Raw genomic sequence first — 22,408 nt, forward strand, 5'->3', positions numbered from 1 at the left:
AAACACACACACACACACACACACACACACGCACACTGTTCCCTCACAAGAACTGCAACCCCTTCCCCTTTCCCCCCTGTCCTCCTCTTCCCTCCACCCTTTCCTCTCCCCCTTTCCCTTTCTCAACACCCGCAGGTGGAGCACGACGTTCAAGCAGTCGATTGCCAACATTGGCCATGTGCTGCTGGTGCTCATGCCGTGGCGAGACCCTGTTCCCTTGACACGCGCGTGGTGTTTGTGGGAGATCTTCTGTGGCATCAGCAACGAGGGCACAGAGGTCACCATCCAACTGCCCAAGAGCGAAGAACAGGCGCTCGAAGACGCTATTCGCGACAGCTATAAAGCCGTCACAGACACGCTGGTGCGCGTGCAGGCAGAGCGAGCCGACGCCTTCAACCCACATGACAAGCACATGATCTTCACAGCGATCGAGTCGTGGGCGGGCGGATTTGGCGCAGTCAACCAAGCCGTGAAGGACCAGCTGCGCGCGTGGTGCCTGCAAAAGGCGGTGGGTGCCGTCGAAGCAATGCGAGCACGAGGCGAGGACAGCACAGGGGCGTTCGCTGGGCTGTGCAACCACGTTGGGTCGGTGCTGAACGACTTTGGCGAGCACGATCGCGCCATTGCCTACTACGAGACAGCCCTAGCAATTCGGCTACGCACCGAGGGGGAGAAAGGGGGGAACGTGGCGCCGACACCTTCGGCAACCTCGGTATCGCCTACGCCAGCAAGGGCGAGTACGACAAGGCGATTGCGTACTACGAGAAGGCCCTCGCCGTCTTCGTGGAGACGCTGGGCGAGAAGCACCCAAGCACAGCGAACACGTACAACAACCTCGGCCTCGCATACGACAGCAAGGGCGAGCATGCCAGAGGCATCCACTACTACGAGAAGGCCCTCGCCATCAGGGTGGAGACGCTTGGGGAGAAGCACCCGAGCACAGCCACGTCGTACAACAACCTCGGCAGCGCCTACCACAGCAAGGGCGACTACGACAGAGCCATTGCGTTTTACGAGAAGGCCCTCGCCATCAGGGTGGAGATGCTGGGGGAGAAGCACCCGAGCACAGCCGATTCGTATCTGGGCCTCGGCAACGCCTACTACAGCAAGGGCGAGTACGATAAGGCGATTGCGTTTTACGAGAAGGCGCTCGCTATCACGGTGGAGACGTTGGGGGAGAAGCACCCGAGCACAGCGAGCACGTACAACAACCTCGGCAGCGCCTACTACAGCAAGGGCGAGTACGACAAGGCGATTGCGTTTTACGAGAAGGCGCTCGCTATCACGGTGGAGACGTTGGGGGAGAAGCACCCGAGCACAGCGAGCACGTACAACAACCTCGGCAGCGCCTACTACAGCAAGGGCGAGTACGACAAGGCGATTGCGTTTTACGAGAAGGCGCTCGCTATCACGGTGGAGACGTTGGGGGAGAAGCACCCAAGCACTGCCGATACCTACGGCAACCTCGGCATCGCCTACCATAGCAAGGGCGACTACGACAGAGCCATCCACTTCCACGAGAAGGACCTCGCCATCACGGTGGAAGCGTTGGGCGAGAAGCACCCGAGCGTAGCCACGTCGTACTTCAACATCGGCCTGCTCTATGACAAGCGCGGTGACAAGGAGCAGGCCTGCGCCTACATTCAGCACGCGCTCGACGTTTTTGCGACCACGCTCGGGCCAGACCACCCACACACCCTCAAGGCGGAGCGCAACCTGCGGCGCATTCGCGGTGGTGCTGTGACTAGGCAGCACACATCCACGCAACACGTGTCAGAGTCTCGACTTCAGCAGCAACAGTGCTTGCTCATCGCAACCTTCTTCTTCGGTTCATCTCTTCTGCTGTTGTGTACCAGTCGTCTGCTCCACAACGCAACCTGCTCATGCGATTTCTCGGTGCAGTTGCACATGCTGACGTTGACGCAAGACGCCCAGCAAACACGGGCAGCGACGGTGAGGACAAGAAGACAGGGACTGGGCGAGATGCTCCTCGTGGCTGCTCTGTACCAGCAAGGGCGATGTACGAGGACGCTTGCGAGTGCCCTGGTGAGCCACTGGCCGGCTGGTTGCGGAAGCGTGGGCGACGGAGGGCCGCCTTTCGCCCGTGCTGGTGCAAGCTTGACGACGACCGCCTGACGTACAGCAAGGGTCCTTCCCTGGCAGAACGTGGGCGCATCCCCCTTTCCAGCGTGCTGTCAGCTGAGCTCGCCCATGGTGGCGAGGAGTTACACGTCGCTGTTCCCGGCCGCACCTTCGTCTTCCGCCTGCACGCGCGCTCTGACACCTCGCTCGCTGACTGGTGCACTGCCACCAACAGCCGGATCAACGCCACCACTTGACTGTGTGCTGTGTGTGTGTGTGTGTGTGTGTGTGTGTGTGTGTGTGTGTGTGTGTGTGCTTGCTGGTTTGCCTCTTTGCTCCTTTGCTCCTGTCTTTCCTTCACGTGCTTGCTTTCCCCTTGCTTTTACTTGCTTGACGTTGCTTGTTTCACACTTCAGTAAACTCATCACGCAATCAACCAGCTGACGAGCAACGAGCATACAACCTATCACGTCAACCAAACAAGCAAGCAGGTCCTCTTTCACTCCCACGTCCACGCCCACAACGCCCGCCTTGCGCATCAGGGTGCGGCTGGTGGAAAAGTAGTTCCATCAGCACGTGAATGTGTGGGGGCATCGGCAGCGGGTTCGGCCGCTCAGCGTGCACAACGCCCAGCAGCCTGTCGGGAGGGCTGGGTCGCCAGCCTGTCCTCGTTGTCCGTCCGCGACCGTGCGGAACAGCACGTCGTCGCTGCAGGCCCACGCTAGTCAGGGATGCGCCCAACTCTCGTGCTGCACCTCCACCACCGTCTCCTCCTCGGGGTTCAGGTTGCCCGTCCCCAGCGACAGGACCCACCATGCCAAAGGGCTGCAGCGACATCAGGAACGTGAAAGGTCCGCGTTCCGGCAGCGCGTTTTCGCTATCTTGTCTCCACGTCGGTCTTGCTGCGCATCATGCCCGCGAACTCGGCGGCAATCCCCGACGGCAGCTGCAGCTTCATCTCGAACGGGGGCCTGCAGCGTCTTCTGGCTGACGACCACGTGCGTGCCCTTGCCCACCTCGCGCGCGCGCGTGTCCTCGGGCGAGACGTTAGAACACGCCACCCGTGTTTGGGGCACACCCGTCCGTCTGCGCAAACCACAATCGTGTTGACGTGTGTTGTCGTGCTGGAGCGTGCGCTTGGGGTTCCAGCGGCCCTCACACATGCCGGGGTCGGCGAGCGACCTGAACCCAAACGGCCGTCGGCAGCGGTGGTCGATGGTGAGTCCGCTGTGCCCGTTCACGCATCCTGACAGGTGTGCTTGCTCTTGATGGCTGTTGGTGCTGGTGGTTGGGGAAGAAACGACGCCACGGTAGACAGGCAAATGACTGGGCGTGGATGTGGAGACGTGGTGGCAACGGAGCATGTCAGCTGAACGCACTTGTCGGCATAGATGAGCTGCAAGGCCTGCAACAGCGAGGAGAGATGGTTGCCTGTTGGACAAGCGAGGAGACGGGTGAGTGATGGATGAGGAGGAGCACGACAGGTCCACACGGGGAACTCAGGTGAACCGCAAACAAGGGCGCAAACAAGGGCGCAAACGCACGCACGCACGCACACACGAACACACCGTCGATGGAGATGTCTGCGGCGTTGGCAAGAGCGAGCCAGGTGCGGGTGACGGTGATGGCAGCGATGGTGCCGATGCATTTCAGCTCTTCATTGAATTGAGACAGCTGCCGTACACGGGGTGCAATGCAGAAGGAATGGTTGCGGTGGTGTTGGTAGTGGTGGTGGTGGTAGTGAAACGGGTGACAGACGCTCTTCATGGAAGGACATTATGTTATCCAACACACCTTCCCCACCGCACAAGTTCACACACACACACACACACACACACACATTCAAACACACACACACACACACACACACACACACACACACACACACACACACATACACACACACACACACCATCTTCCTCTGAGGCCTGCGGCTGCGGTGCGCTGGCGGTCAAACGTGAGCGTGGTCAGGATACGGAAGAGCTGCCGAATGTGGATGAAGTGCGGGTTGCCCAGGCAGTCCAGGATGCCGTTCAGCATGAGCGCAAACGGGTGCAGCAGCTTCGGGTCATCTGGGGCCAGCGACAGTAGCAGCACAGGCATGGCTGCGTCCACCTCCTGTGCTTGCCCCCGTGCCAATGTGCGCCACTAGCGCCCCGACCACCTCCGGCCGTGGAGGCGAGGTGGCGGCTGCCGCCGGTTCAGGATGTTGGCCATGTGCACAATCACATCAAGAATGCGCGCGTGTGTCTGGCAAACATGGCTGCAGCCATGACGGCGGTGAGCCGGCCCGTGCTTGCAAGCTTGATGACGGTGGTCTCCGCGCCGCGGCGGTGGGCGTTCTGGTGCTTGGTGAAGCAGCAACAGCACAAGCAGATCGAGGGCGGTGATTGGCTGGGCCGTGGTCGTCTTGAGTTGGCCGCAGCCACGCCTTTGCAATGTGTGCATCAAAATGCCAGCCCGTTCTTGATGGCAGCCACCACAGGCAAACACATCGTGATCATCACCCCGTTGTTGGTGCTGGCCGTGTGCATGGTGGAGGAGTCAGCGATCATGTTCGCTGTCAGCGCATTCACATCCATTCCATCCGCTGAACATCAACGTGCATGTGTGTGAGTGTGTGCGAAGGCATGTGAGGGAGCGGCTGTGAGAGAACAAGCCACAGCGACACGTGCAGGCGGGCGCGTGTGAGATCGCAATCACACAGTCACACACTATGGCATCATCTTCCACTCCTCGCCGCCCTCAACAGTACCGCCACCACCTTGCTGCATGAGAAACTTGATGACGATTGGGAGGCACGCTGTACTGTACGATCCAAGCTGGCTCAACACGTGGTCGCAGATCTCGCGCAGGCACGCCTGCGCCACACTGCACAGTAGGGTGTATGTGGGGGAGGGGGAGGGGGAAAGATGGTGAGGGATGGTGGTGGAATGGCTGCGTTGCAATCCAAGAACTTAGTGGCTGAGGAACACACCACAGATACACAGCATCATTGACAACACCACCACCAACATCATCAACGTCGTGTTCGTACTTGAGGTCTGAGAATGCGTCTAGGATGGCCGGCACCAACGACGGCTGTGTGTGTGTGTGTGTGTGTGTGTGTGTGCTGTGTGTGGTGGGAGGGGGCAATGACGGACGAGCGCATTGCGTCGTGACACCCACACCAAGCAAGGCTGGCATACCAAGGGTGCACATCAACGACAGGTGAACAAGCCATAGTGTCGCTCGCATGTTCCAGTCATTGTTGTTGGCTTGCGCTCACCTCACTGTGCTGATGAAGCAGGTGTTGTTGGCAATGGTTGTGATGTTGTCCTTCACATCATCACTCTTCTTACTCATATATGTGTGTGTGAGCTGTCTTCTTGCTTGTCTCTGCTGTTCTTTCTACAACCAGCTTTGTTTCTGTGGTAGTTGCTGTGGTTGCTTTCCTCGTCCGCCACTGCCCATCATCATCTGCATCGCTGCAGACAGCAACCAAAGAAATGCCAACACCACCACCACGCAGGTTTGTTTGTTCTTCCACATGACATGTGTGTGTGTGTGTGCTTTGATGAGTTGTTTCGTCAACAGACATGTTTCCCTCACCATCACCATCACGTGTTCGTGTTGTCGCAGACGAGGCACAAGCGCATAGCAACGGCAATGTGGTGCCTCTCACTCACTCACTCACTCACACACACACACACACACACACACACACACACACACACACACACACACACACACACACACACACACACACACACACACACACACATGGGCCATGCACTGCGGCATGGTGAGATGCAGACACCAAGCTACCAAGGGGGTGCCAGTTGAGAGCATCATCATCTTTCCCTGTTACACCAGCTGCCCTGAGGTGAGTGCGTGCTCGTGTATGTGCGTGTGTGCTTGCGTGTACGCGTGTGCGTAACACCGCGTGTTTCCAAATCGTGTATCAAGCATGATGGTGCCATGGTGTATTGAAGGTGGCGATGCGCTGCGCATGCTGAACCTCAGACCTCGGCTTCACTTCCCTCCCTTGTCCCTCACTGCCATCATCATCACCTTTACCATCACCGATGTGCGTGTACAAGGAAGGCGTTGTTGCGCAGGGGCTCGTCAAGTTCAGCAGCCGCTACAGGCCCATCCACCAGCTCTTCAACTTCAACGTAGGTGCAGAGGAGTGTGTGTGTGTGTTATGTGTGTGTGTGTGTGCGTGCGTGCGTGCGTGTGTGTGTATGTGTATGTGTGTGTGTTCAGACAACACGTCGATTGATGAGATTTCAACTCGCCTGTATGCACACTCACCTACTATCTTGATCCATACACACGAACTCCCCTCGACATACAATATCACACAACCTGTTGACAGCAAGTGTGTGCTGTACGAGAAGCTGCTGCTGGAGAGCGTGACGATGCGCACGGGCGCCAACGTCCACGTCATTGTGCCGCACACCACCAACTCATGCAGCGACGGCGGCGACGCAGAAGCAGGTATGTGTGCTGTGTGCACGTGCGTGTGTGTGCATTTGTGTAGCTTGCACTATCGATTCCACCCTGTCCGAAAACATTGTCGCATCACCACTCAACATCCCTTCTTTCATCTTCTTTTTCTGTTCTCAGGTGGCGGCATCCCCATGTGCACGCTGCACAACTTCCTGCACGCATGGAGTGGGTGCGGGCCAAGTTCACGGACCTGTTTGTGAGTCCGGTATCGCAGCTGCAGCAGTTCCTGGAGGACCCTGAGGGGTTCATCTCCTCTCGGGCCTGGAGACGAAGATTGAGCAGCGCGTGGGTGGCGAGCGGATCGGCGCCCTGGAACGCAGCGTGGACATGCTCAAGGCCATCAAAGACCTCGCCGCACAGGTGCTGGTGTTGTTGTTGTTGTTGAAGGTGGCAGCGTGTGGTAATTGTGTGGTAATTGTGTGATGGATGTGATGGAGGTTTGTCCTGCTTATGAGGGTTGACACCACCACCGAACCACCACCACCACCACCACCACCACCACCACCACCGACACGTTCTTTCCTCAGCTGCAAGAGAAGCCGACGATGGAGACGTGAGTGTCGCTGGCGTGGCGTGACTTTCACGCGTTTGTCCGCCACGTCATCCTGCAACTCATCGCCACCTTCCCCGCAGGCGCAAAGACCAAGAGTGGAGAGCCCTTTTGGTCAGGTGAGGACTCGCGTGTGTGCATGCGTGTGTGTGTCTGTGTTTGTGTGTGTGTGTGCGTGTATGTGTGTGTGTGTTCGTTCTGGCAGCACCACCCACACCGCAACTGATCGCGTGTTTGCCTCGTTCCATTGTTCCTCACCTTTCGTGTGTTGTGCCCATATAGGCCACAAGATCTTCCCCGAGGCGCTCGAGTTTGATCCGCAGAATCCGCTGCACAAGGCGTTTCTGATTGCCGTCACCAACCTCTACGCATGCGTCTTCAAGGTGGGCTGGCTGTGGGGTGCCTTGTTTGCTTGGGGGTTAGATGGTGGTGGCGGTTGCTTGGGGTGAGGTGGTGGTGGCGGTTGTGTGCAGTCGTTTTATGCTAACATCACTGCCTCATCTGCGACGATGTTCAGGTGCACCCGACCAAGTACCCGAGCGAGGAGAACAAGCTCCACATCAAGCGGTGAGCCGTGATGTGTGTGTGTGTGTGTGTGTGTGTGTGGGTGTGGCGCATCCTGAAGCTGCTGCTCTTCCACTGCAACAGTTGTTCCTTTCTCTTCTGTCAAAGCCTCTTGTGCTTTGACCTTTCTTTCGTGTTCCGTCCACGTTGCGTGCGCTGGCTCAGTTCTTTGGCTCACACCATCGACACACTTCAATACAGCCACTCATCCATCCAACAACACTTCCCTCTCAACACAAACCACGAATATACATCGCACATCCATTTCAGCACCAGTCTTCCCAGGACATCAAGAACATCAAGCAGCCAAGCAGACACGCACTCCTACCCTCGTCTCTCTCAAGCTGCTGGCAGCTGTCCTTCTGCTTCTTCTGAGCAGGGCGGCTACTCCTACGTCAACGCCAGTCCCGATGGCCGCCTGCTGGTAGCTGAGTCGTTTGTGTGGGGCATGCACGGGCTGGCGTGCAAGCAGCGCATGCCCGTCACAGCAACCGACATGGTGTGGACCAAGGACGGCAAGCACCTCATCTGCCCCTCTTACTCCCCTACTCCCGCGTGTACATGTGCGGCCTCGGTGCACATGAGGCTGAACGCACAGTCATCTTCGGGGATCTTTCCTGGCGCTGAACTTGCATGCGCCGCCGCTTCCGATGGGACCCTGTGGGTCACCGAGAGGTGGCAGAAGGTGCCCTACGAGTGCAAGCTGCACCGCGTGCCAGACCTCAAGTGCCTGGCGGTTGTGCCGTCCACCTTCGAGCACACGCGCTACATGGCAGTCACGCCCACCCTGTACATCGCGGGCAACAAGACGGGCGTCATCTCTTTGTGGCAGCTTGGTGAGCCATCGACCTTGCTTGCAGAGTGGAGGGCTGATGTTGTCGGTAATGGCGAGGAGACGATACAAGACGTGGGCGGAGAAGAAGCGAGAGGGGAAGTAGAGGCGGAAACGGCAAGCAAGGAGCGCGTGCGCACTGCCGTGGATGCGTTGCGTGTCACCCCTGATGGCCGCTTCCTAGTGACTGCGTCCACCTCCACCGACTTGCGCGTGTGGGATCTCAGCACCCTCACATCCACACGATCAGCAACAACACAACATGAAGGGACAGCAGCAGTGGCACCAACAACAACAACAGCAACAACAACAACGACACGCCCGTTTGTATTTGTCGTGCGACGTTGGTACAACCCAAAGAGGTCACGGGCGTTCATGTCCTGCACATCACAGTGTTTGCGGACAGCAGCAACAAGCTTGCTAGCGCGTGCGGAAACACAGTGCACGTCTGTGCCATTGACCACCACCAGCAACAACAACAACAACAGCAGCAGCAGGAGGAGCACCACCAGCAGCAACAACAGCAACAGCACGTAAACGGCAGCAGTGGTGGCGTGAGCAGTGCGCTGACGCGTGTGGCGGTGTTGGATGACTTGTTTGTGGACGAGGCAGAGCCGAACGCCAACATGACCGCCGCCACCATGGCCACCCACCCAACTGATGACAGCCTGCTGGCGATTGACACTGCGCGAGATGACGTGTTTGTTGTGTGTGACGTCGCCGACCACAAGGTCCTCAGCAAGCTCAAAGTGAGCAGAAACGCTCCGGTCAAGTTCGGCGTCTTTGCCCGTCGCAGCAGCATCTTGTTCGTCAACTCTGTTGAGAGCGTGATCAAGTGCGACTACAGTACGGGGCAGCACACCACCATATTGCATCGCAATGACAGAGCAGATGATATGGTCGTGTGCTATCACCAGCACCCGCTCACTGTTTCAAGCAGCGTTTTGCAAGGCAGGGTTGCCCTGTGGGCGCTGGGACCGACCCTGAACCGCGCCATGATCCTCCACACAGCCGTTTGACCTGTGCCACCTCCGCCCAACAACAGACCCCAGATGCCGCCCCTACGCCATTGTGCCCGTTGTTGTTCCACCAGCAACACCTCCCGCAGAAGCGCATTGCCGTGCTGCCATCATCTGCCAAGCATTTTGACATGGCAAAGAAGATGATGGAGGCTGCAGCGTTGTCTTCTTTTGTCCTGGACTGCCTAATCCATCTGGCATAATCGCGGTGGTGCTGGACGCATTCTGCTTCATCACACAGGCCATCCGCGAGACACGGTGCAAACGACAACAGCACCACCAGCTGACAAGGATGGCAACCAAGTGCAGCTGACACTGGAGGGACTTGCTTGAAGCACTGGTGCGAGGCGTTCAAGTACAGCAACAACAGCAATAGCGCCATGGACTGACCTGCTTCGTGTGTCTTTTTTGCCCCTGCAGTGGTTGCCTCCCTTGACACATTGCGTGTGTGACAAGTTTGACAGGGGTGGTTTGTGGATGCCTGCGGCCTTGTCGTTGTTGTTGATGCAGGCCACCTTGCATTTGGTTGTTTGGCTGCATTGCAAGTGGCACCATGCGATGCTGCTGGTATCTTGAGCAGTGTCGTGTTCTGGTTCTGCTTTCCTCTCTTGCTTGGATAGAAGGTGAAGTGGTGGGCCATGTGCGTGTTGGTGTTGCTTGTGTGCCTGTGTGAGGGCTGTTGTCGTCTCTTCATGTCTTTGGCACTGTCCCACTGTACTGTTGGGAAACGATTGAACATGCAAGGTGGAATCACCACAACACAGCAGCAGCAACCAACCACACAACACTGACAAGGGAGAGTGGCAGAGCAGAGAACAGCAAGAGGGAAGGAAGGCAGGGAGGAAGGAAGGAAATTGAGTATGCACGGCGTGCATGTGAACATACAGCCAACGCAGTGGCAACAACAACGATGCATCATCAAACACCGCATGGCACACTGCAACGCTGCTCTGTCGATGGCCGGTCTGAGGGTGGAAGAACGAGGTACACGCGTGTACCAGCCACGACGCGGTGGCTCTTCAGATGGGAAGTGATTTGATTGGCAGCCGTCTCGTCATCGCCATCATCGGTGTGTGCTCAAATGCCAATTGCACAGCAAAGCACAAAGGGAGGGTGACTGCGTGCCGTGCAACCCCACATACATCCATCTTCTTCTTAATTGCTGTTGTCGCTCATCGCAACAACTGCTGTTGTCAGCGGTGGCACCAACAACAGCCAGCACATGCGTGCTCACCAGAACCACAGTGGCCACCTCCTTGTTGTTGCTGGAACCAGTGAGGAATGCAAACACAATCACCACCTCATCAGCTGTCGCTGCTGTTGCCATGGCGTGCGCCACCACCACACCACCACCACTGCTGCTAGCGTCTCTCCCAACAACGCCGTGGTAGTCCAAGAGCCAACAGCATCCAATGCCTTGAGCAGTTTGCTGTCGTTGGTGGTGGTGGTGGCAGCAGTGTTTGCATGATGATGCGGGAGGTGAAGGTGGCATGTGCTGACAGCACTCGATCACAGCGTGTGCGATGATGGTGGCTGTTGTTGCTGTCCTGGTGGAGGATGTGGCGTCCGCGTGCAATCGCAAGCGTGCGTGCGTGCGTGCCAGTGGCTGCAGCAGTTGCTGTGTGTAATGGGTGGGATCGCGTGTGCACCCGTGCAACCAAAGGGACGAGTCGTCCAGGAACGCGTCGGCCTCGCACGGCGATGCGGTGAAGGCCATGACGGTAATGTCGCCAGAGACGGACCGGTTGAAGAGGCGAGCCGTAAAGTCCTCGTTGATGGAAGCGACGGTGGCAATAATGGTGCCCTGGCGCAGGTCGATGCGCAGAATGAATCTGCGACGCGTCCTGCGTCGTGGTTGATGGACTGCACCAGCGCGGCCTCAAACGCCTCGTGGCGCGACTGCGTGTCGGCAAGGGCGTTGAACTTGGCGTCAAAGACGAGCGAGACAGAGTACGCGGGCACGCACGCACGGTGGGAGCACCTCAAGCTGCGTCGCTGATGGTGGTGCAGAGGCAGTCCGTCGTGGCCGTGGGCGCTGACACCTCGTACTCCGTGTGCTGGCACGAGCGCACGCGCTGGCACTCGCGGTCGTTGACCAGCGACGGCGCAACGAGCTCGTACTCTGTTAGACAGGCACTGCGTCCACGGCGAGCAGATGCCTGTGGTTCTGCGTCGTGGGCGTGAGCGGGCACGAGATGAACGTGCTGTTGTTGGGGCACGTGCGGCCCATCTGGCACTCGCGGTCCATGCCGCTGGTGGTGGGCGCGGCCGTCTCAAACGAGCCAGGCTCGCAGGGCGACACACGCGCGTGGAGAAGTCCGTGTTGCTGTCGCGGTAGAACAGGGCCTCGATGCAGCGGCGGTACTGGCGGTCCGTGAAGATGGTGGGGCGCACCATCTCCTCGTAGCCGAGGTCGCACTCCGTCACAGGTGTGCAATCGCGCTGGGCCAGAGAGGGAGGCAAAGTCCACGCCAGCCTGGCACGGCGTACACGGCGTGTGCTGGCGTTGCGGCGGTCCAGGTCGGCGGTGCCGGCTGGGCACAGGAACTGCTCGCAGGAGCCGATGGAGTCCGCAGGCACATAGTGGCCGCAAGGGCACGGCTGGCAGGCGGTGAGCGGGTTGCGGTCGTGGTCGGTGCTGCCGATGGGGCACGGCTCGCACTTGGCGTCGGAGGTGGAGGTGGGCGCACGCATGCGATGCTCGCCAGGGTCACACTTGGTGATGAGGTGACACAGGCGGTGCGCTCGTACTCCGTCGACGGGTTGCACTGGGTCAGGTCGCGGCAGATGCGATCTATGGTTGGCGTGAGAGCGGGGAACAGCTCAAACTGGTCCTGGTCGCACACGTCCAGCGTCGTGCACTCTGTGTCGTTGGTGGCGGTGCATGGCGCGCTGCGGTACTGCTCATCGGAGCACATGCTGCACTGCTGGCACGACACGTCGTTCTCTGAGTTGCAGGCGCGCAGGATGTATGTGTTCGGCGGTCACGCAGAGCAGCCAGCGCACTGCACGTTCTCCAGCGTGGAGCAGGCGCGAATCTCGAAGCGGCCGCTGGGGCACTCGGAGCACTCCAGCGTGCACTCGCGGTTGGAGTCGAGCGTGGGCACCTGGCTCTGGAAGGTGCCAAACTCGCACTTGCTCACGGCCATGCGGGGAAATGTACTCTGAGGCAGCGCAACGCGACACGGGCACGCACGTGTCCTGGACGTACTTGCGGCAGGGGCGGTCGTGCTGGCGTGTGGGTTTGCAAAGCGAATCTCTTCCCTCGCCCGGGCCGCACTGCGTGACGGGGCGGCATGACTCGGCCTGGCCGTCGACGGGCTTGAAGGTGGCGCCAACCTCGCACTGGCTGCACACGCAGGTCGCTCGTGGGGGTGGGCTCGGCTGTCTCCTCCTCGCCGGCGTCGCACGTGGTGACGGGGAGACAGGGCACGCCCTGGCCAGAGACAGCCTTGTGCGTGCCCTCTGTGCACTCGTCGCAGACGCGGTCGCTGATGAGGAGCGTCATGGCCTGCACCTCTTCATGCCCGGATGCGCACTCTGTGACGTCCATGCACGTGGTGGTGGGGTCGCTGTCGTGGTGGTGGTGGGTGCCTGCGCGGCAGGTGAAGCTGGAACAGGAGCCGTGGCAGCCCGCCTCCGTGTAGTGGCCGGCGGGGCACATCTGGCAACCCGTGGAGCCGTCGCTGTCCTCGTCGATGGTGCCCGGGCAGTCGCGCACACGCGGTCCAAGGAACAGCAGGTTGGCGCGGAGACCTCCTCCTGGCCGCGCTCACACTCCTCAATGGGCTCGCACTTGCTGCCGCCAATGGATGGGGAGAACTCCGTCACGCTGTCGCACGGCCGACAGTCGGCCGAATCGGCGTCGTAGACAAGGATGAAGCCAGCGCTGCACTCGCACGTGTCTGTGCAGCCTGGGCAGGAGCGGCGTGCCTCGTAGGCGTCCATCTGGCGAATGGTGTCGCGGATGCCATCCTCGCCTTGGCCGGAGCAGCACACGTCAAGCACCACGTCGAGCTGCTCGTCCGTGGGCTCGGCGCACACAATCTCCTCAAACAGTTGCGTGATGAGCTTGTTGCAGGTGAGCGTGTCGCAGGAGCACAGGCGGTCCGTGGTGAGCGTGGGCGGGATGGTCTCGATGAAGGGCTCCTCGCACACGCTGGTGGGGAAGCACGAGGCGCGGTCCGGCAGCGGCTGGTACTCCATGCCAAAGGGTGCAGCTCACGCACGCACGATCATGCACGGCGTTGCCAGAGACTGACTCCTTCTGACCCGGCTTGCACTCGGTCCAGGGAGAGCAGACGACGTCGAAGGACGCGGAGCATGAGGTAGAGGCCCAAGTGCACATGCCGCACGTGGTGCATGGCACGCAGCGGTGGTCCTTGGCGTAGAAGTAATCGAGAGGGCAATGGGCAATGCACGACTGGTGAGATTGCTGTCGCAGAGGAGGCAGTCGGTGGCGCCCGGTGGGGTAGCACTTGGCACACGCGTGGAGTGGCACTCGGCACACCCGTTGGCCGAGCTCATACTCGCCATCGTCGGGGCACTCGCTGATGCAGCGGCCGTTACTGGAGGGAGGGTTGGGTCCGCAGGCCGTGCACTCAACGATGTCTGGAGAGGAAGGGTATGGAGGTGGAGGGGAACATGGGGTGAGAGGCAATGACAACACTGTTGTGAGTATTGAGGAACCATGCACCGCTTCATCTCCTCAAGGACACAAAACTAAGAAGAGACATTGAGGACAAGCGCGCGCGCACACACACACACACACACACACACACACACACACACACACACACACACACACACACACAGCCAACATAAGTCAACATACCATTGGTCCGTGATGAAGCTATCCTTGAGGATCCGCCGCACGGTGTTGTGCGCCGTGTTGATTGTCATGCGGTTGTGCTTCACAGCCTGCTCCAAGTGGCCGTTTGTGGTGAAGTATGTCTCTCCGAGCTCCATATCCGCGCTGCCGTTCAGCGTCTTCGCGACAGCGTCGACGGAACTCGTGGGCGTACGTGTTGGCGTTGACCATGTTTGCAAATCGCACCACAGTCTGTTCCAATCGTCACCATGTCACGCTTCCACTGCCCGCACACGACGTCGTTGAGCAGCATGTTATTCGCACACGGCGAGGACACGCCGTTGATGCTGGCGTACGAGCACATGGCAGCAAGCGCCCGCGCTTGTACTGCACATGAGACATACGGCAGAGGGGAGCGGGATGAACATAAGGAAGTGGGAGGTGAGGGGATGTGGCAGGTCTGGTGGCGTGGACGAACTCACAAGAAATGTTGATTGGAGATACACGAGCTGACACAGACAGACAGACAGACAGACACACACACACACACACACACACACACACCTCGGTGTCCCAGAGGTCAGAGGTGGAGATGTTCCCGTTGAATGCCACGCGGTTGTCTCGACCGAGTGCGCGTTAACGTGCTTGAGACCTAAAACGCGATGGAGTGGTGACAGCAGTGTAAATGACACGACTGCCACGAAGTGCAAATGAAGCAGCGTCGCTGACACGATTGTGGGCAATTGCACACACGCACGTGTGTGAGGTTTAATGCGTGTGCGTACCTGCTGTCATTTTCTTGTACTTCCTGTCTGGGCCGTCCTGGCAGCCGGCCACGTAAGCAGCAGCGTACTCGCCGCTCAAGCAGGGGTCTCAGAGGTTGAGAGGGGTGCAGTAAAGGTGAGAGGGTGGGCCTGCAAAGTGAGTGAGTGAGTGGGTGAGTGTGAAGGGGGGTTGGGGCTATGCGTGCGACTGTTGCAGAGTGATCGCATGGGTGTGATGTGTGCACCAGCGTCAGCAACACGTGATGAAAGGGCACCTGTGCTTTTGAGTACGATCTTCTGCAAGACGCTGCCACCCCTGTGCCGGCTGAGATTGTTGAAGGCGCGCATCTCTGTGGATATGACCTGGAAGTGAAGGACCAGTGGCGGGACGAGGGGTGGGGAAATGAACGACAGGAGCTTTGATCAAGGAGAACCCGACATAGCAGACGCAAACACACACACACACACACACACACAGACACACAGACACACACAGACACACACACAAACACACTCACACACACACATTCGGTTGAAGGCTGCGCCAAGACTTTGGGGCTCAATGAACGTGGTGGCACACTTGTCCTGGCTGATGATGCACGCAGAGGCAACGGCCGTGTTCGTCTCCACCAGATGCAGATACGGCGGGATGGCGAGCCTGCAACCCATGCACACACACATGTGAGCATGAAGAAGGAGGTGGTGTTGCTGTGTGAGCAGTGGTGGTGGCGGTTGATGCCGCTGTGGCACGAAGAAACGGGGAAGGGAAACACAACAAGACAGAGCCACGAGTCACTGCGTTGGTACTGAATGCCCTTTCCCACCTCTTGATGCCATAGTCGAGGAAGGCGCATGGGCTGGTGACGGGATCAGGGCCAATGAGACCGGCCTTCTCCTGAAGACTGAGGCGTCCAATGAGGTCGTCGAGGCGGGCACCGATGGACAGACTCGTGTTGCAAGAACGGCAACTCCCTCGTCGCTGCAGACAGGCACGCATGGCCTGACGAGGCAAGGTGCAACAGCAGTCACGTATGAGCTGAGAGAGAGAGAGAGTGTGTGTGTGTGTGTATTGTGATTGTTGTGTGTGTTGTGTGCGTGTGTGTGTGCATGTGTGTTGGAATCACCTGCGGGAACGGGTTTGCCGGAACAGTTTGCCCGGATTGATGTTCATGCGATTGGCTGCTCTGCACATCTCGGTTGACACCCCCGTGCATGGCTCGTTGCAGTCGGAGGAAGGCTGGATAAAAGTGTGTGTGTTGGGTGGGGGTGGGGGGAGTGTGAATGCTGGTCGCATACACTAATGTGTGCACATACACACACACACACACACACACACACACACACACACACACACACACACACACACACACACACACACACACACACACACACACACACCGCCGAGACTGCGCGGTGGAATTCAGCTTGGGTGTTCGCAGAAGCAGCATTGGTAGCCATACTCAACGGCGCTTGAGTGAAAAAGTTGAAGGTGTAGCAGAGCGTGGCACACGCCTCACGCGTCATGGACGTCTGCGCCATGTTGCCAGCAAGCGCAAACATCCAATTGTCAGCGAGGTGTGTGCGAGTGTGTGGGGGAGGGGAGGGGGGTTGGTAGGTGAGAGCAGCGATGGGACGAGGGGATGCGCACGTAAGCCGCTTCAAACACACACACACACACACACACACACACACACACACACACACACACACACCTTGATCTTGCTGCACTGGACTTGAGCTTGAGACGACGCTCGCCACAGTGGCTGAACAGCACACACAGCACACACACACCAACCAACAGCGGCGCTGTCTCTCTGTTCCACAAACACACACACAAATGTGTCGAGAGAGCGCTTTTTTGTTTTGTTACGTGCGGATGTGGCACCAACCCACCAGCAGCACTGTCACTGCCGTTGCACGCATTCTTGTCTTCTTGTCTTCTTCCCCACAAAACACAAACACAGAAAAATGCCGAGTCAGCACTTTCTTCTTTGTTGTTGAAAGGGGTTCACTGTTGTGTGATGGAAGGCAGACACACAGACACGCACAGACACGCACAAGCATGCACATGCACGCACACGCAGGGGCGAACGGCTTGACAAGGAGCAGTGCTCTGCGTGGAACGAAAGGGAAGAGGGTAACAACTGCTGTGCTGCTTGCGACCGGGACAAAAGCACGACAAGTGCACGGCAAGCCAGCCAGCAGGCAGTGAACAACCACAAACAGGTCTCCTTCTTGGCCCGTTTGCGTGTGCATGTGTGACATAAGCCACAAACACTGTCAGTCAGCCCACCGTCTGGCAACAGCATCCAAGATGTACTCGGCAAGGGCACTGGCAACTGCTATTGGGAATTGGTGGCGTCGTTACCAGCACCGGCCTCATCTACGGCATCCCTCCCTTTGATGCAACTCCCACCACCTCTGTGCTCATCATCAACCCATCAACAACAGCAACAGCAATGACAGCGGCGGTGACAGCGGCAGTGGATTACACGACCGCGAGGCGGTTGAGCCATGTGGGCACCGCAGACGGCGGCGTGCTGGCTCACAACACCCTCCCTTGCGGGTGTGACCTGATTGCAGCACGAGCACACCAGGCACCACCATGCTTGGTGGGCTGCGACACGGCGGATGCAAGTGGATCAGCGGCGTGGCTGCGGACAATGGCCTTTTCCTGCCACGGCATTTCATGCAACTCGCCATCCATCCTCATCGTCGATCCAGCCGCAAGTGCGGTGGACACAGCCATGCTGTCCGTTCCTAGAAGTGGTACGGTGGTGAGTGCTGGCTGGCAACGACTTGCTGTCATGTCCTCCTCGTTGATCCGCGGTCCTGACACAGGTAGGCGTGCATATGTGTGTGTGTGTGGTGGAAGAGGGGTGCATATGGGGTTGGCACTCACCATGTGCGACTGCTGATGCTTACACGCTTCATCAATCCTGTCTGTTCCATCTCATCACACCACCTCAGTGAATTCCACCACCCCGACGGCCTCGATGTGTCCATGCCACTCTTCTCCATGGTGACATTCATTCATTCATTCACACCGGAGCAGCGACGCGTTCCGTCCGCACAAACAGGAACATCCTCGTCACCTTCAGGTCTGTGCATGCGTGTGTGGTGTGACGTGGTGCGATGTGAGGTTCGATGTTCACTGTTGCTGCTGGGTTTTGAGGGGTTGGTGTCGCTCACTGCACCGCCACTTGCCCTTCTTGTGTTACTGCAATCTCACTCCAAACTTGTTGTGGTGCCGCTGTTTGACGTGTGTCTCTTCTTTCCCTGTTGTGCAGAAGCACGAAGTCTGCTCGCTCTGATGCCATGCGGAACCATCTCCCCAAGCTGCACAACGGCAGGTGTGGTGTGCTGCGCGTGTGATGTGTTGTGTTATCGTGTTCCGTGTGTGTGTCGTGCGTTGCCTCGGCGTCAACTAGTTTTGGTGCTGTGTGTGTGTGTCTGTCTGGATCCACCACACACACACACACATCGCCTGTGTTTGTGCGCGTTTGCAGGGACATTGTGTTGGTGTGCGCGTGCCGGTGGTTTGGCGAAGAGCGCATGGGCCGTGAGGGGGAAGGTTGGATATGACCCATCGTGTAAGCAGGCAGAGGAAGAGTTCAACAAGTACACGTACACGGAGCTGGCGCTGGAGACCAAGTTTGGGCTCATCGTGGAAGGATTTGGCTATCACCCCTTCAGGTGTGTGTGTGTGTGTGTGTGTGTGTGTGTGTGTGTGTGTGTGTGTGTGTTGCAGACGATTTCGGACCTGTTGGTGCTCATCACCACCTTCCATCTCCTGTCACCCCCCTTTCATGCCTCATAGATCATGGCTGCGGGTGCCATCCCCATCATTGTCGTCAATCACTACGTGCTGGTGCGTATTGGTGGATTTTACATTGTGTGTGTGGTGTGGTGTGTGTGTGTGTGTGTGTGTGTGTGTGTGTGTGTGTGTGTGTGGAGATGTGTGTGTGTGTGTGTGTGTGTGTGTGTGTGTGTGTGGAGATGTACTCCCCGTCGCTCATGGTGACGTGATGTTATGGCGTTTGCTTTTTGCACACCTGCAGCCCTACCAGGACCTGCTGGACTGGGAGACGTTCAGCATTCGCATTCCCCGAGCACAGGCTCCTTGAGGTGTGGTGACAGATCGTTGATATGGGCATGTGAAGTGATGCGTGAGCGGGTGATGTAGTTTGATGGGGATTGTGGTTGTGATGGCTTGCATGGCACGTCGCTTACACACTCACGCACGATCACACACACACACACACATACAACTGCGGTTAGCTTCCGAGGATCCTGCGGTCGATCCCTGATGAGGTGGTGGAGATGATGCAGAGACGCGTTGTGTTTGTGTTTGAGGAGTTCTTCAAGTCCCTCTCCACCCAAGTGCACACAGGTGAGGGAGTGTGGTTGGGACAGGGGCCTGTGCAGTGAGTGTGGCAACGTGTGCGGTGTAGTGTGTGCGTTGCTCGCTTGTTCTCATGTCCATTCAACCACTCCCACCATCTGCCAACTCGTGTGTCTTGTCTGCGCTATTTGCTGCTGTCAGCGCTGGAGTCTGCCAGGATCAACCTGTTCAGCGGCGACAACGCCTGACAGGTGAGTGTGTGTGTGTGTGTGTGTGTGTGTGTGTGTGTGTGTGTGTGTGTGTGCGTGTGTGTCGACGTGCGTGTTCTCTTCTCCACCCATCCACACGCCGTCATCACCACCTCCTCATTTTCTCATGTGTGTTTGCTGACATCCTTCCCTTCCCATCCTCAACACCGGCACCAATACCACCCTCCACGCTTGCTTCTCCTTCCTTCTGCTGTCGCCACACATAGGGCCCTTGAGCCAGCAGATGTCACCCCTCCTGCACCAACCACCACTGCTCTGATGGGATGAACAGACGAGCGCTGCCATGCGATGACCATCCAGCCACGCTTGTGCGGCTGTGGAAGCAGCAACACCAACACACACAAACAAGCAAGCGATGAGCAACGTGAGCGCATCACTTTACATGTATGTGTGTGTGTGATGTGCACCGCACCAGTGTGCGTATTTTGTGATCGCTGTCTCTGCTGCTCCTGTCTCCCCTTGTTGTCCCACATCAATGTACATGCATGTGTGTGGTGCGGCTGCCTGTTTTGCCTTGCTTGATGCGCTGTCTCATTCGTCATTCTCACACACGACTGCCTGCACACCTGCACATTCTCCACCTTGCAGCTGCTGCTTATATTCCCCTCTCTTTCTCGGCCTCCCTGGCGGCCATCACAACAACAGCAGCAGCAGCAGCAGCAGCAGCCAACACACCCTCTACCGCCAATGCAGCAGCAGCAGAGAATGCACCACCACCACCACCACTTGCTGCTGAACACATTCCCCAGCCAAACAACCAAGCAAGCAAGCAACCAACCCATCGCCCGCTGCTGCTGGCGGAAGCTGGCTGTTTGCAGCTGGGAACAGGTGGCGACAGCACAAGTTGCATTTTCGGCTGGAAGCAGCAGCAAGCAGAGGTGAGGGCGAGAAGAAGAGGGGAAGGGAGAGGAGATGCGTGTTGGATGGATGGATGGATGAGGTGGGGTGGGGGATGCTGGGTGAGTACGGTGTGGTGTGACTGGCTGGCTGGTGACAGAGGACGGTGGTGTGTGGTGGTGGTGTGAGGAAGAGGGATGGATGGATGGAATGGGGTGCAGCATGTCTTGTTCCCCTCCCTTCTGTTGTCTGCTTTCTCTCCCTTCCCTTTCTTCTTCACACAAATGCATGCACACCATCAGCAGTGGCAGCAGCGGTGTAGCTGCGCACATATTCATGCTCCCTTCCTCCCTCCCACGCACTCACCATGCTGGTGCTCGCACACAACCACACACTTACAGGTGATGCGCACGCACAAGCATCAGGATGAGGGAAATGTCAAGGATACTTGTCACGCGTGCCAGCTGCACTCGCCTCACGCATGGCATGTGGGTGATGATGAGTGGTTGTTGGTTGTATGATGGGGCTGTGATGGTGATGGGGTGCGGTGAAATGAACAAGGAAGAGGGTTGATGGGGATGATGGTCACATTCACTAACACACACACAAACACATACGCGCACACGTGGTGCGTGTGACGTCAATCACTCGTTCTGCTATGCTGACGTGATGGCTTGCTGTCTGCCTGTTGTGTTCTGTTCCCACCCACGTTGCCTGCAACCACGCACATGCACAGGTGCTGAGGTACCAGCACACATCAGGATGTTGATGGATGTGGGCTAGCATGCCGGCTGCTGCTGCTGCAACTTCCCCGATTCGGCTGCCGCTGTTGTGCTCATGCAGCGTTCCCACATGTGAGCAAGGTGAGCCCATCACGCATTCATTGGTTGGCACATGGTGCATGTGTTGCCGTTGCTGCTGTGGGTGCCTGTTGTTGCTGCTGCTGTTGGATCCCGTACAGCAGAGTAGCTGTGCAGCTCACATGCCATGTGTGCTTGCGGCTGTAGGGAGCGACTGCGTGAGGATCGTTTGAGGATGATGGGCGATGCACACATGATGGATTGGAGGAGCAGCTGCGGACACACACGTCCATGGTCATGGCGGGCACATCCAACCACAGCGACGCAATAATGTGCAGGTGTGTGTGTGTGTGTGTGTGTGTGTGTGTGTGTGTGTGTGTGTGTGTGATGGGACGAGGAGGAGGAAAGCAAAAGAGAGGGGGCAGCAGGAAGGTGAACACGCTTGCTGTGCTCACATGCCATGTCTGTACCTTGTGTGTGATGATGTTGTCGTTGTGTCTTGTCGTTGTGTGTTGGTTGCATGCGCACCAGTGCCACATCAGAGGAGGGGAAAGCAGCCGCCATGAACGACACATCATCATCATCGCCCTCCCCATTTCTCTCTCCTTTTCCTCTCTTCCACCTCAGCTCCGCTGTCGTCGCCATCACCATCGCCATTGACTGCACAGCCGCCATCACACTCCAGCCGACACCAGCCCCAATCTGGCGTGAGGCAGACATTGCACATGTCAGTCGCTCTGATGAATGTGCGTGTGTGTGTGTGTGTGTGCATGGTGGTGATGGTGAGTGGGGACAGCATGTGTGCGTGCGTGTGATTGTGTGTCAGTGCGGGTGGTTGGATGGGGATGGCGTGTGGCTGATGATGCTTCGCTGTCAACCTCACCCCCTGCATTCTCTCCCATCTTGTGTCCGTGCACACACACACACACACACAATTCACAGCGTTGGCGAGGCGCATGAAGCGGTAAAGCCAACGATGATGACAATGACGACGAGTGATGAAGGTGAGAGGGGGTGACTGAGATGTGTGCGTGTGTGTGTG

At 58.0% G+C, this 22,408-nt stretch overlaps 6 protein-coding genes across 6 annotated transcripts in view; 4 read left to right on the forward strand and 2 right to left on the reverse strand.

Moving 5' to 3' along the window:
* Nucleotides 1-193: 193 nt before the first annotated feature.
* On the forward strand, nt 194-2,339 carry PTSG_02556 (kinesin light chain; the record flags this gene model as incomplete). The annotated part of the gene is made up of 3 exons (XM_004996988.1): nt 194-585; nt 678-1,828; nt 1,903-2,339. The coding sequence occupies 3 exons, from the start codon at nt 194-196 to the stop codon at nt 2,337-2,339; spliced, it is 1,980 nt and encodes a 659-aa protein (XP_004997045.1).
* A 579-nt stretch (nt 2,340-2,918) lies between these two features.
* Nucleotides 2,919-5,427, reverse strand: PTSG_02557 (uncharacterized protein; the record flags this gene model as incomplete). The annotated part of the gene is made up of 9 exons (XM_004996989.1): nt 2,919-3,363; nt 3,462-3,513; nt 3,651-3,756; nt 3,991-4,200; nt 4,359-4,430; nt 4,590-4,672; nt 4,838-4,953; nt 5,120-5,163; nt 5,356-5,427. 9 exons carry the CDS (start codon nt 5,425-5,427, stop codon nt 2,919-2,921), a joined length of 1,200 nt encoding a protein of 399 aa, XP_004997046.1.
* A 722-nt stretch (nt 5,428-6,149) lies between these two features.
* On the forward strand, nt 6,150-9,744 carry PTSG_02558 (uncharacterized protein; the record flags this gene model as incomplete). Its single annotated transcript, XM_004996990.1, has 10 exons — nt 6,150-6,253; nt 6,443-6,568; nt 6,694-6,936; nt 7,104-7,129; nt 7,210-7,245; nt 7,409-7,509; nt 7,644-7,693; nt 7,961-8,865; nt 8,916-9,535; nt 9,568-9,744. 10 exons carry the CDS (start codon nt 6,150-6,152, stop codon nt 9,742-9,744), a joined length of 2,388 nt encoding a protein of 795 aa, XP_004997047.1.
* A 487-nt stretch (nt 9,745-10,231) lies between these two features.
* Nucleotides 10,232-16,654, reverse strand: PTSG_02559 (uncharacterized protein; the record flags this gene model as incomplete). The annotated part of the gene is made up of 20 exons (XM_004996991.1): nt 10,232-10,253; nt 10,427-10,506; nt 10,776-11,088; nt 11,191-11,345; nt 11,411-11,536; nt 11,584-11,793; nt 11,846-12,335; nt 12,548-12,705; nt 12,888-13,227; nt 13,263-13,741; nt 13,785-13,976; nt 14,027-14,152; nt 14,417-14,603; nt 14,916-15,003; nt 15,137-15,223; nt 15,391-15,478; nt 15,638-15,773; nt 15,940-16,083; nt 16,240-16,352; nt 16,514-16,654. 20 exons carry the CDS (start codon nt 16,652-16,654, stop codon nt 10,232-10,234), a joined length of 3,675 nt encoding a protein of 1,224 aa, XP_004997048.1.
* Nucleotides 16,655-17,083: 429 nt separating this feature from the next.
* PTSG_02560 (uncharacterized protein) lies at nt 17,084-19,708 on the forward strand (the record flags this gene model as incomplete). The annotated part of the gene is made up of 9 exons (XM_004996992.1): nt 17,084-17,090; nt 17,384-17,956; nt 18,171-18,230; nt 18,409-18,468; nt 18,625-18,811; nt 18,936-18,986; nt 19,177-19,243; nt 19,397-19,508; nt 19,662-19,708. 9 exons carry the CDS (start codon nt 17,084-17,086, stop codon nt 19,706-19,708), a joined length of 1,164 nt encoding a protein of 387 aa, XP_004997049.1.
* Nucleotides 19,709-21,657: 1,949 nt separating this feature from the next.
* The window catches only part of PTSG_02561 (uncharacterized protein), a gene marked incomplete at both ends in the record, with an annotated part of 1,765 nt that continues 1,014 nt past the window's right edge, over nt 21,658-22,408 (forward strand). Inside the window, 3 exons of the mRNA XM_004996993.1 lie at nt 21,658-21,704; nt 21,994-22,116; nt 22,309-22,370. Coding sequence (XP_004997050.1) covers nt 21,658-21,704; nt 21,994-22,116; nt 22,309-22,370 — 232 coding nt within the window. The remainder of the gene's footprint in view (nt 21,705-21,993; nt 22,117-22,308; nt 22,371-22,408) is intronic.

Source organism: Salpingoeca rosetta (assembly GCF_000188695.1).
Source record: "Salpingoeca rosetta unplaced genomic scaffold supercont1.5, whole genome shotgun sequence".
NCBI lineage: Eukaryota > Choanoflagellata > Craspedida > Salpingoecidae > Salpingoeca > Salpingoeca rosetta.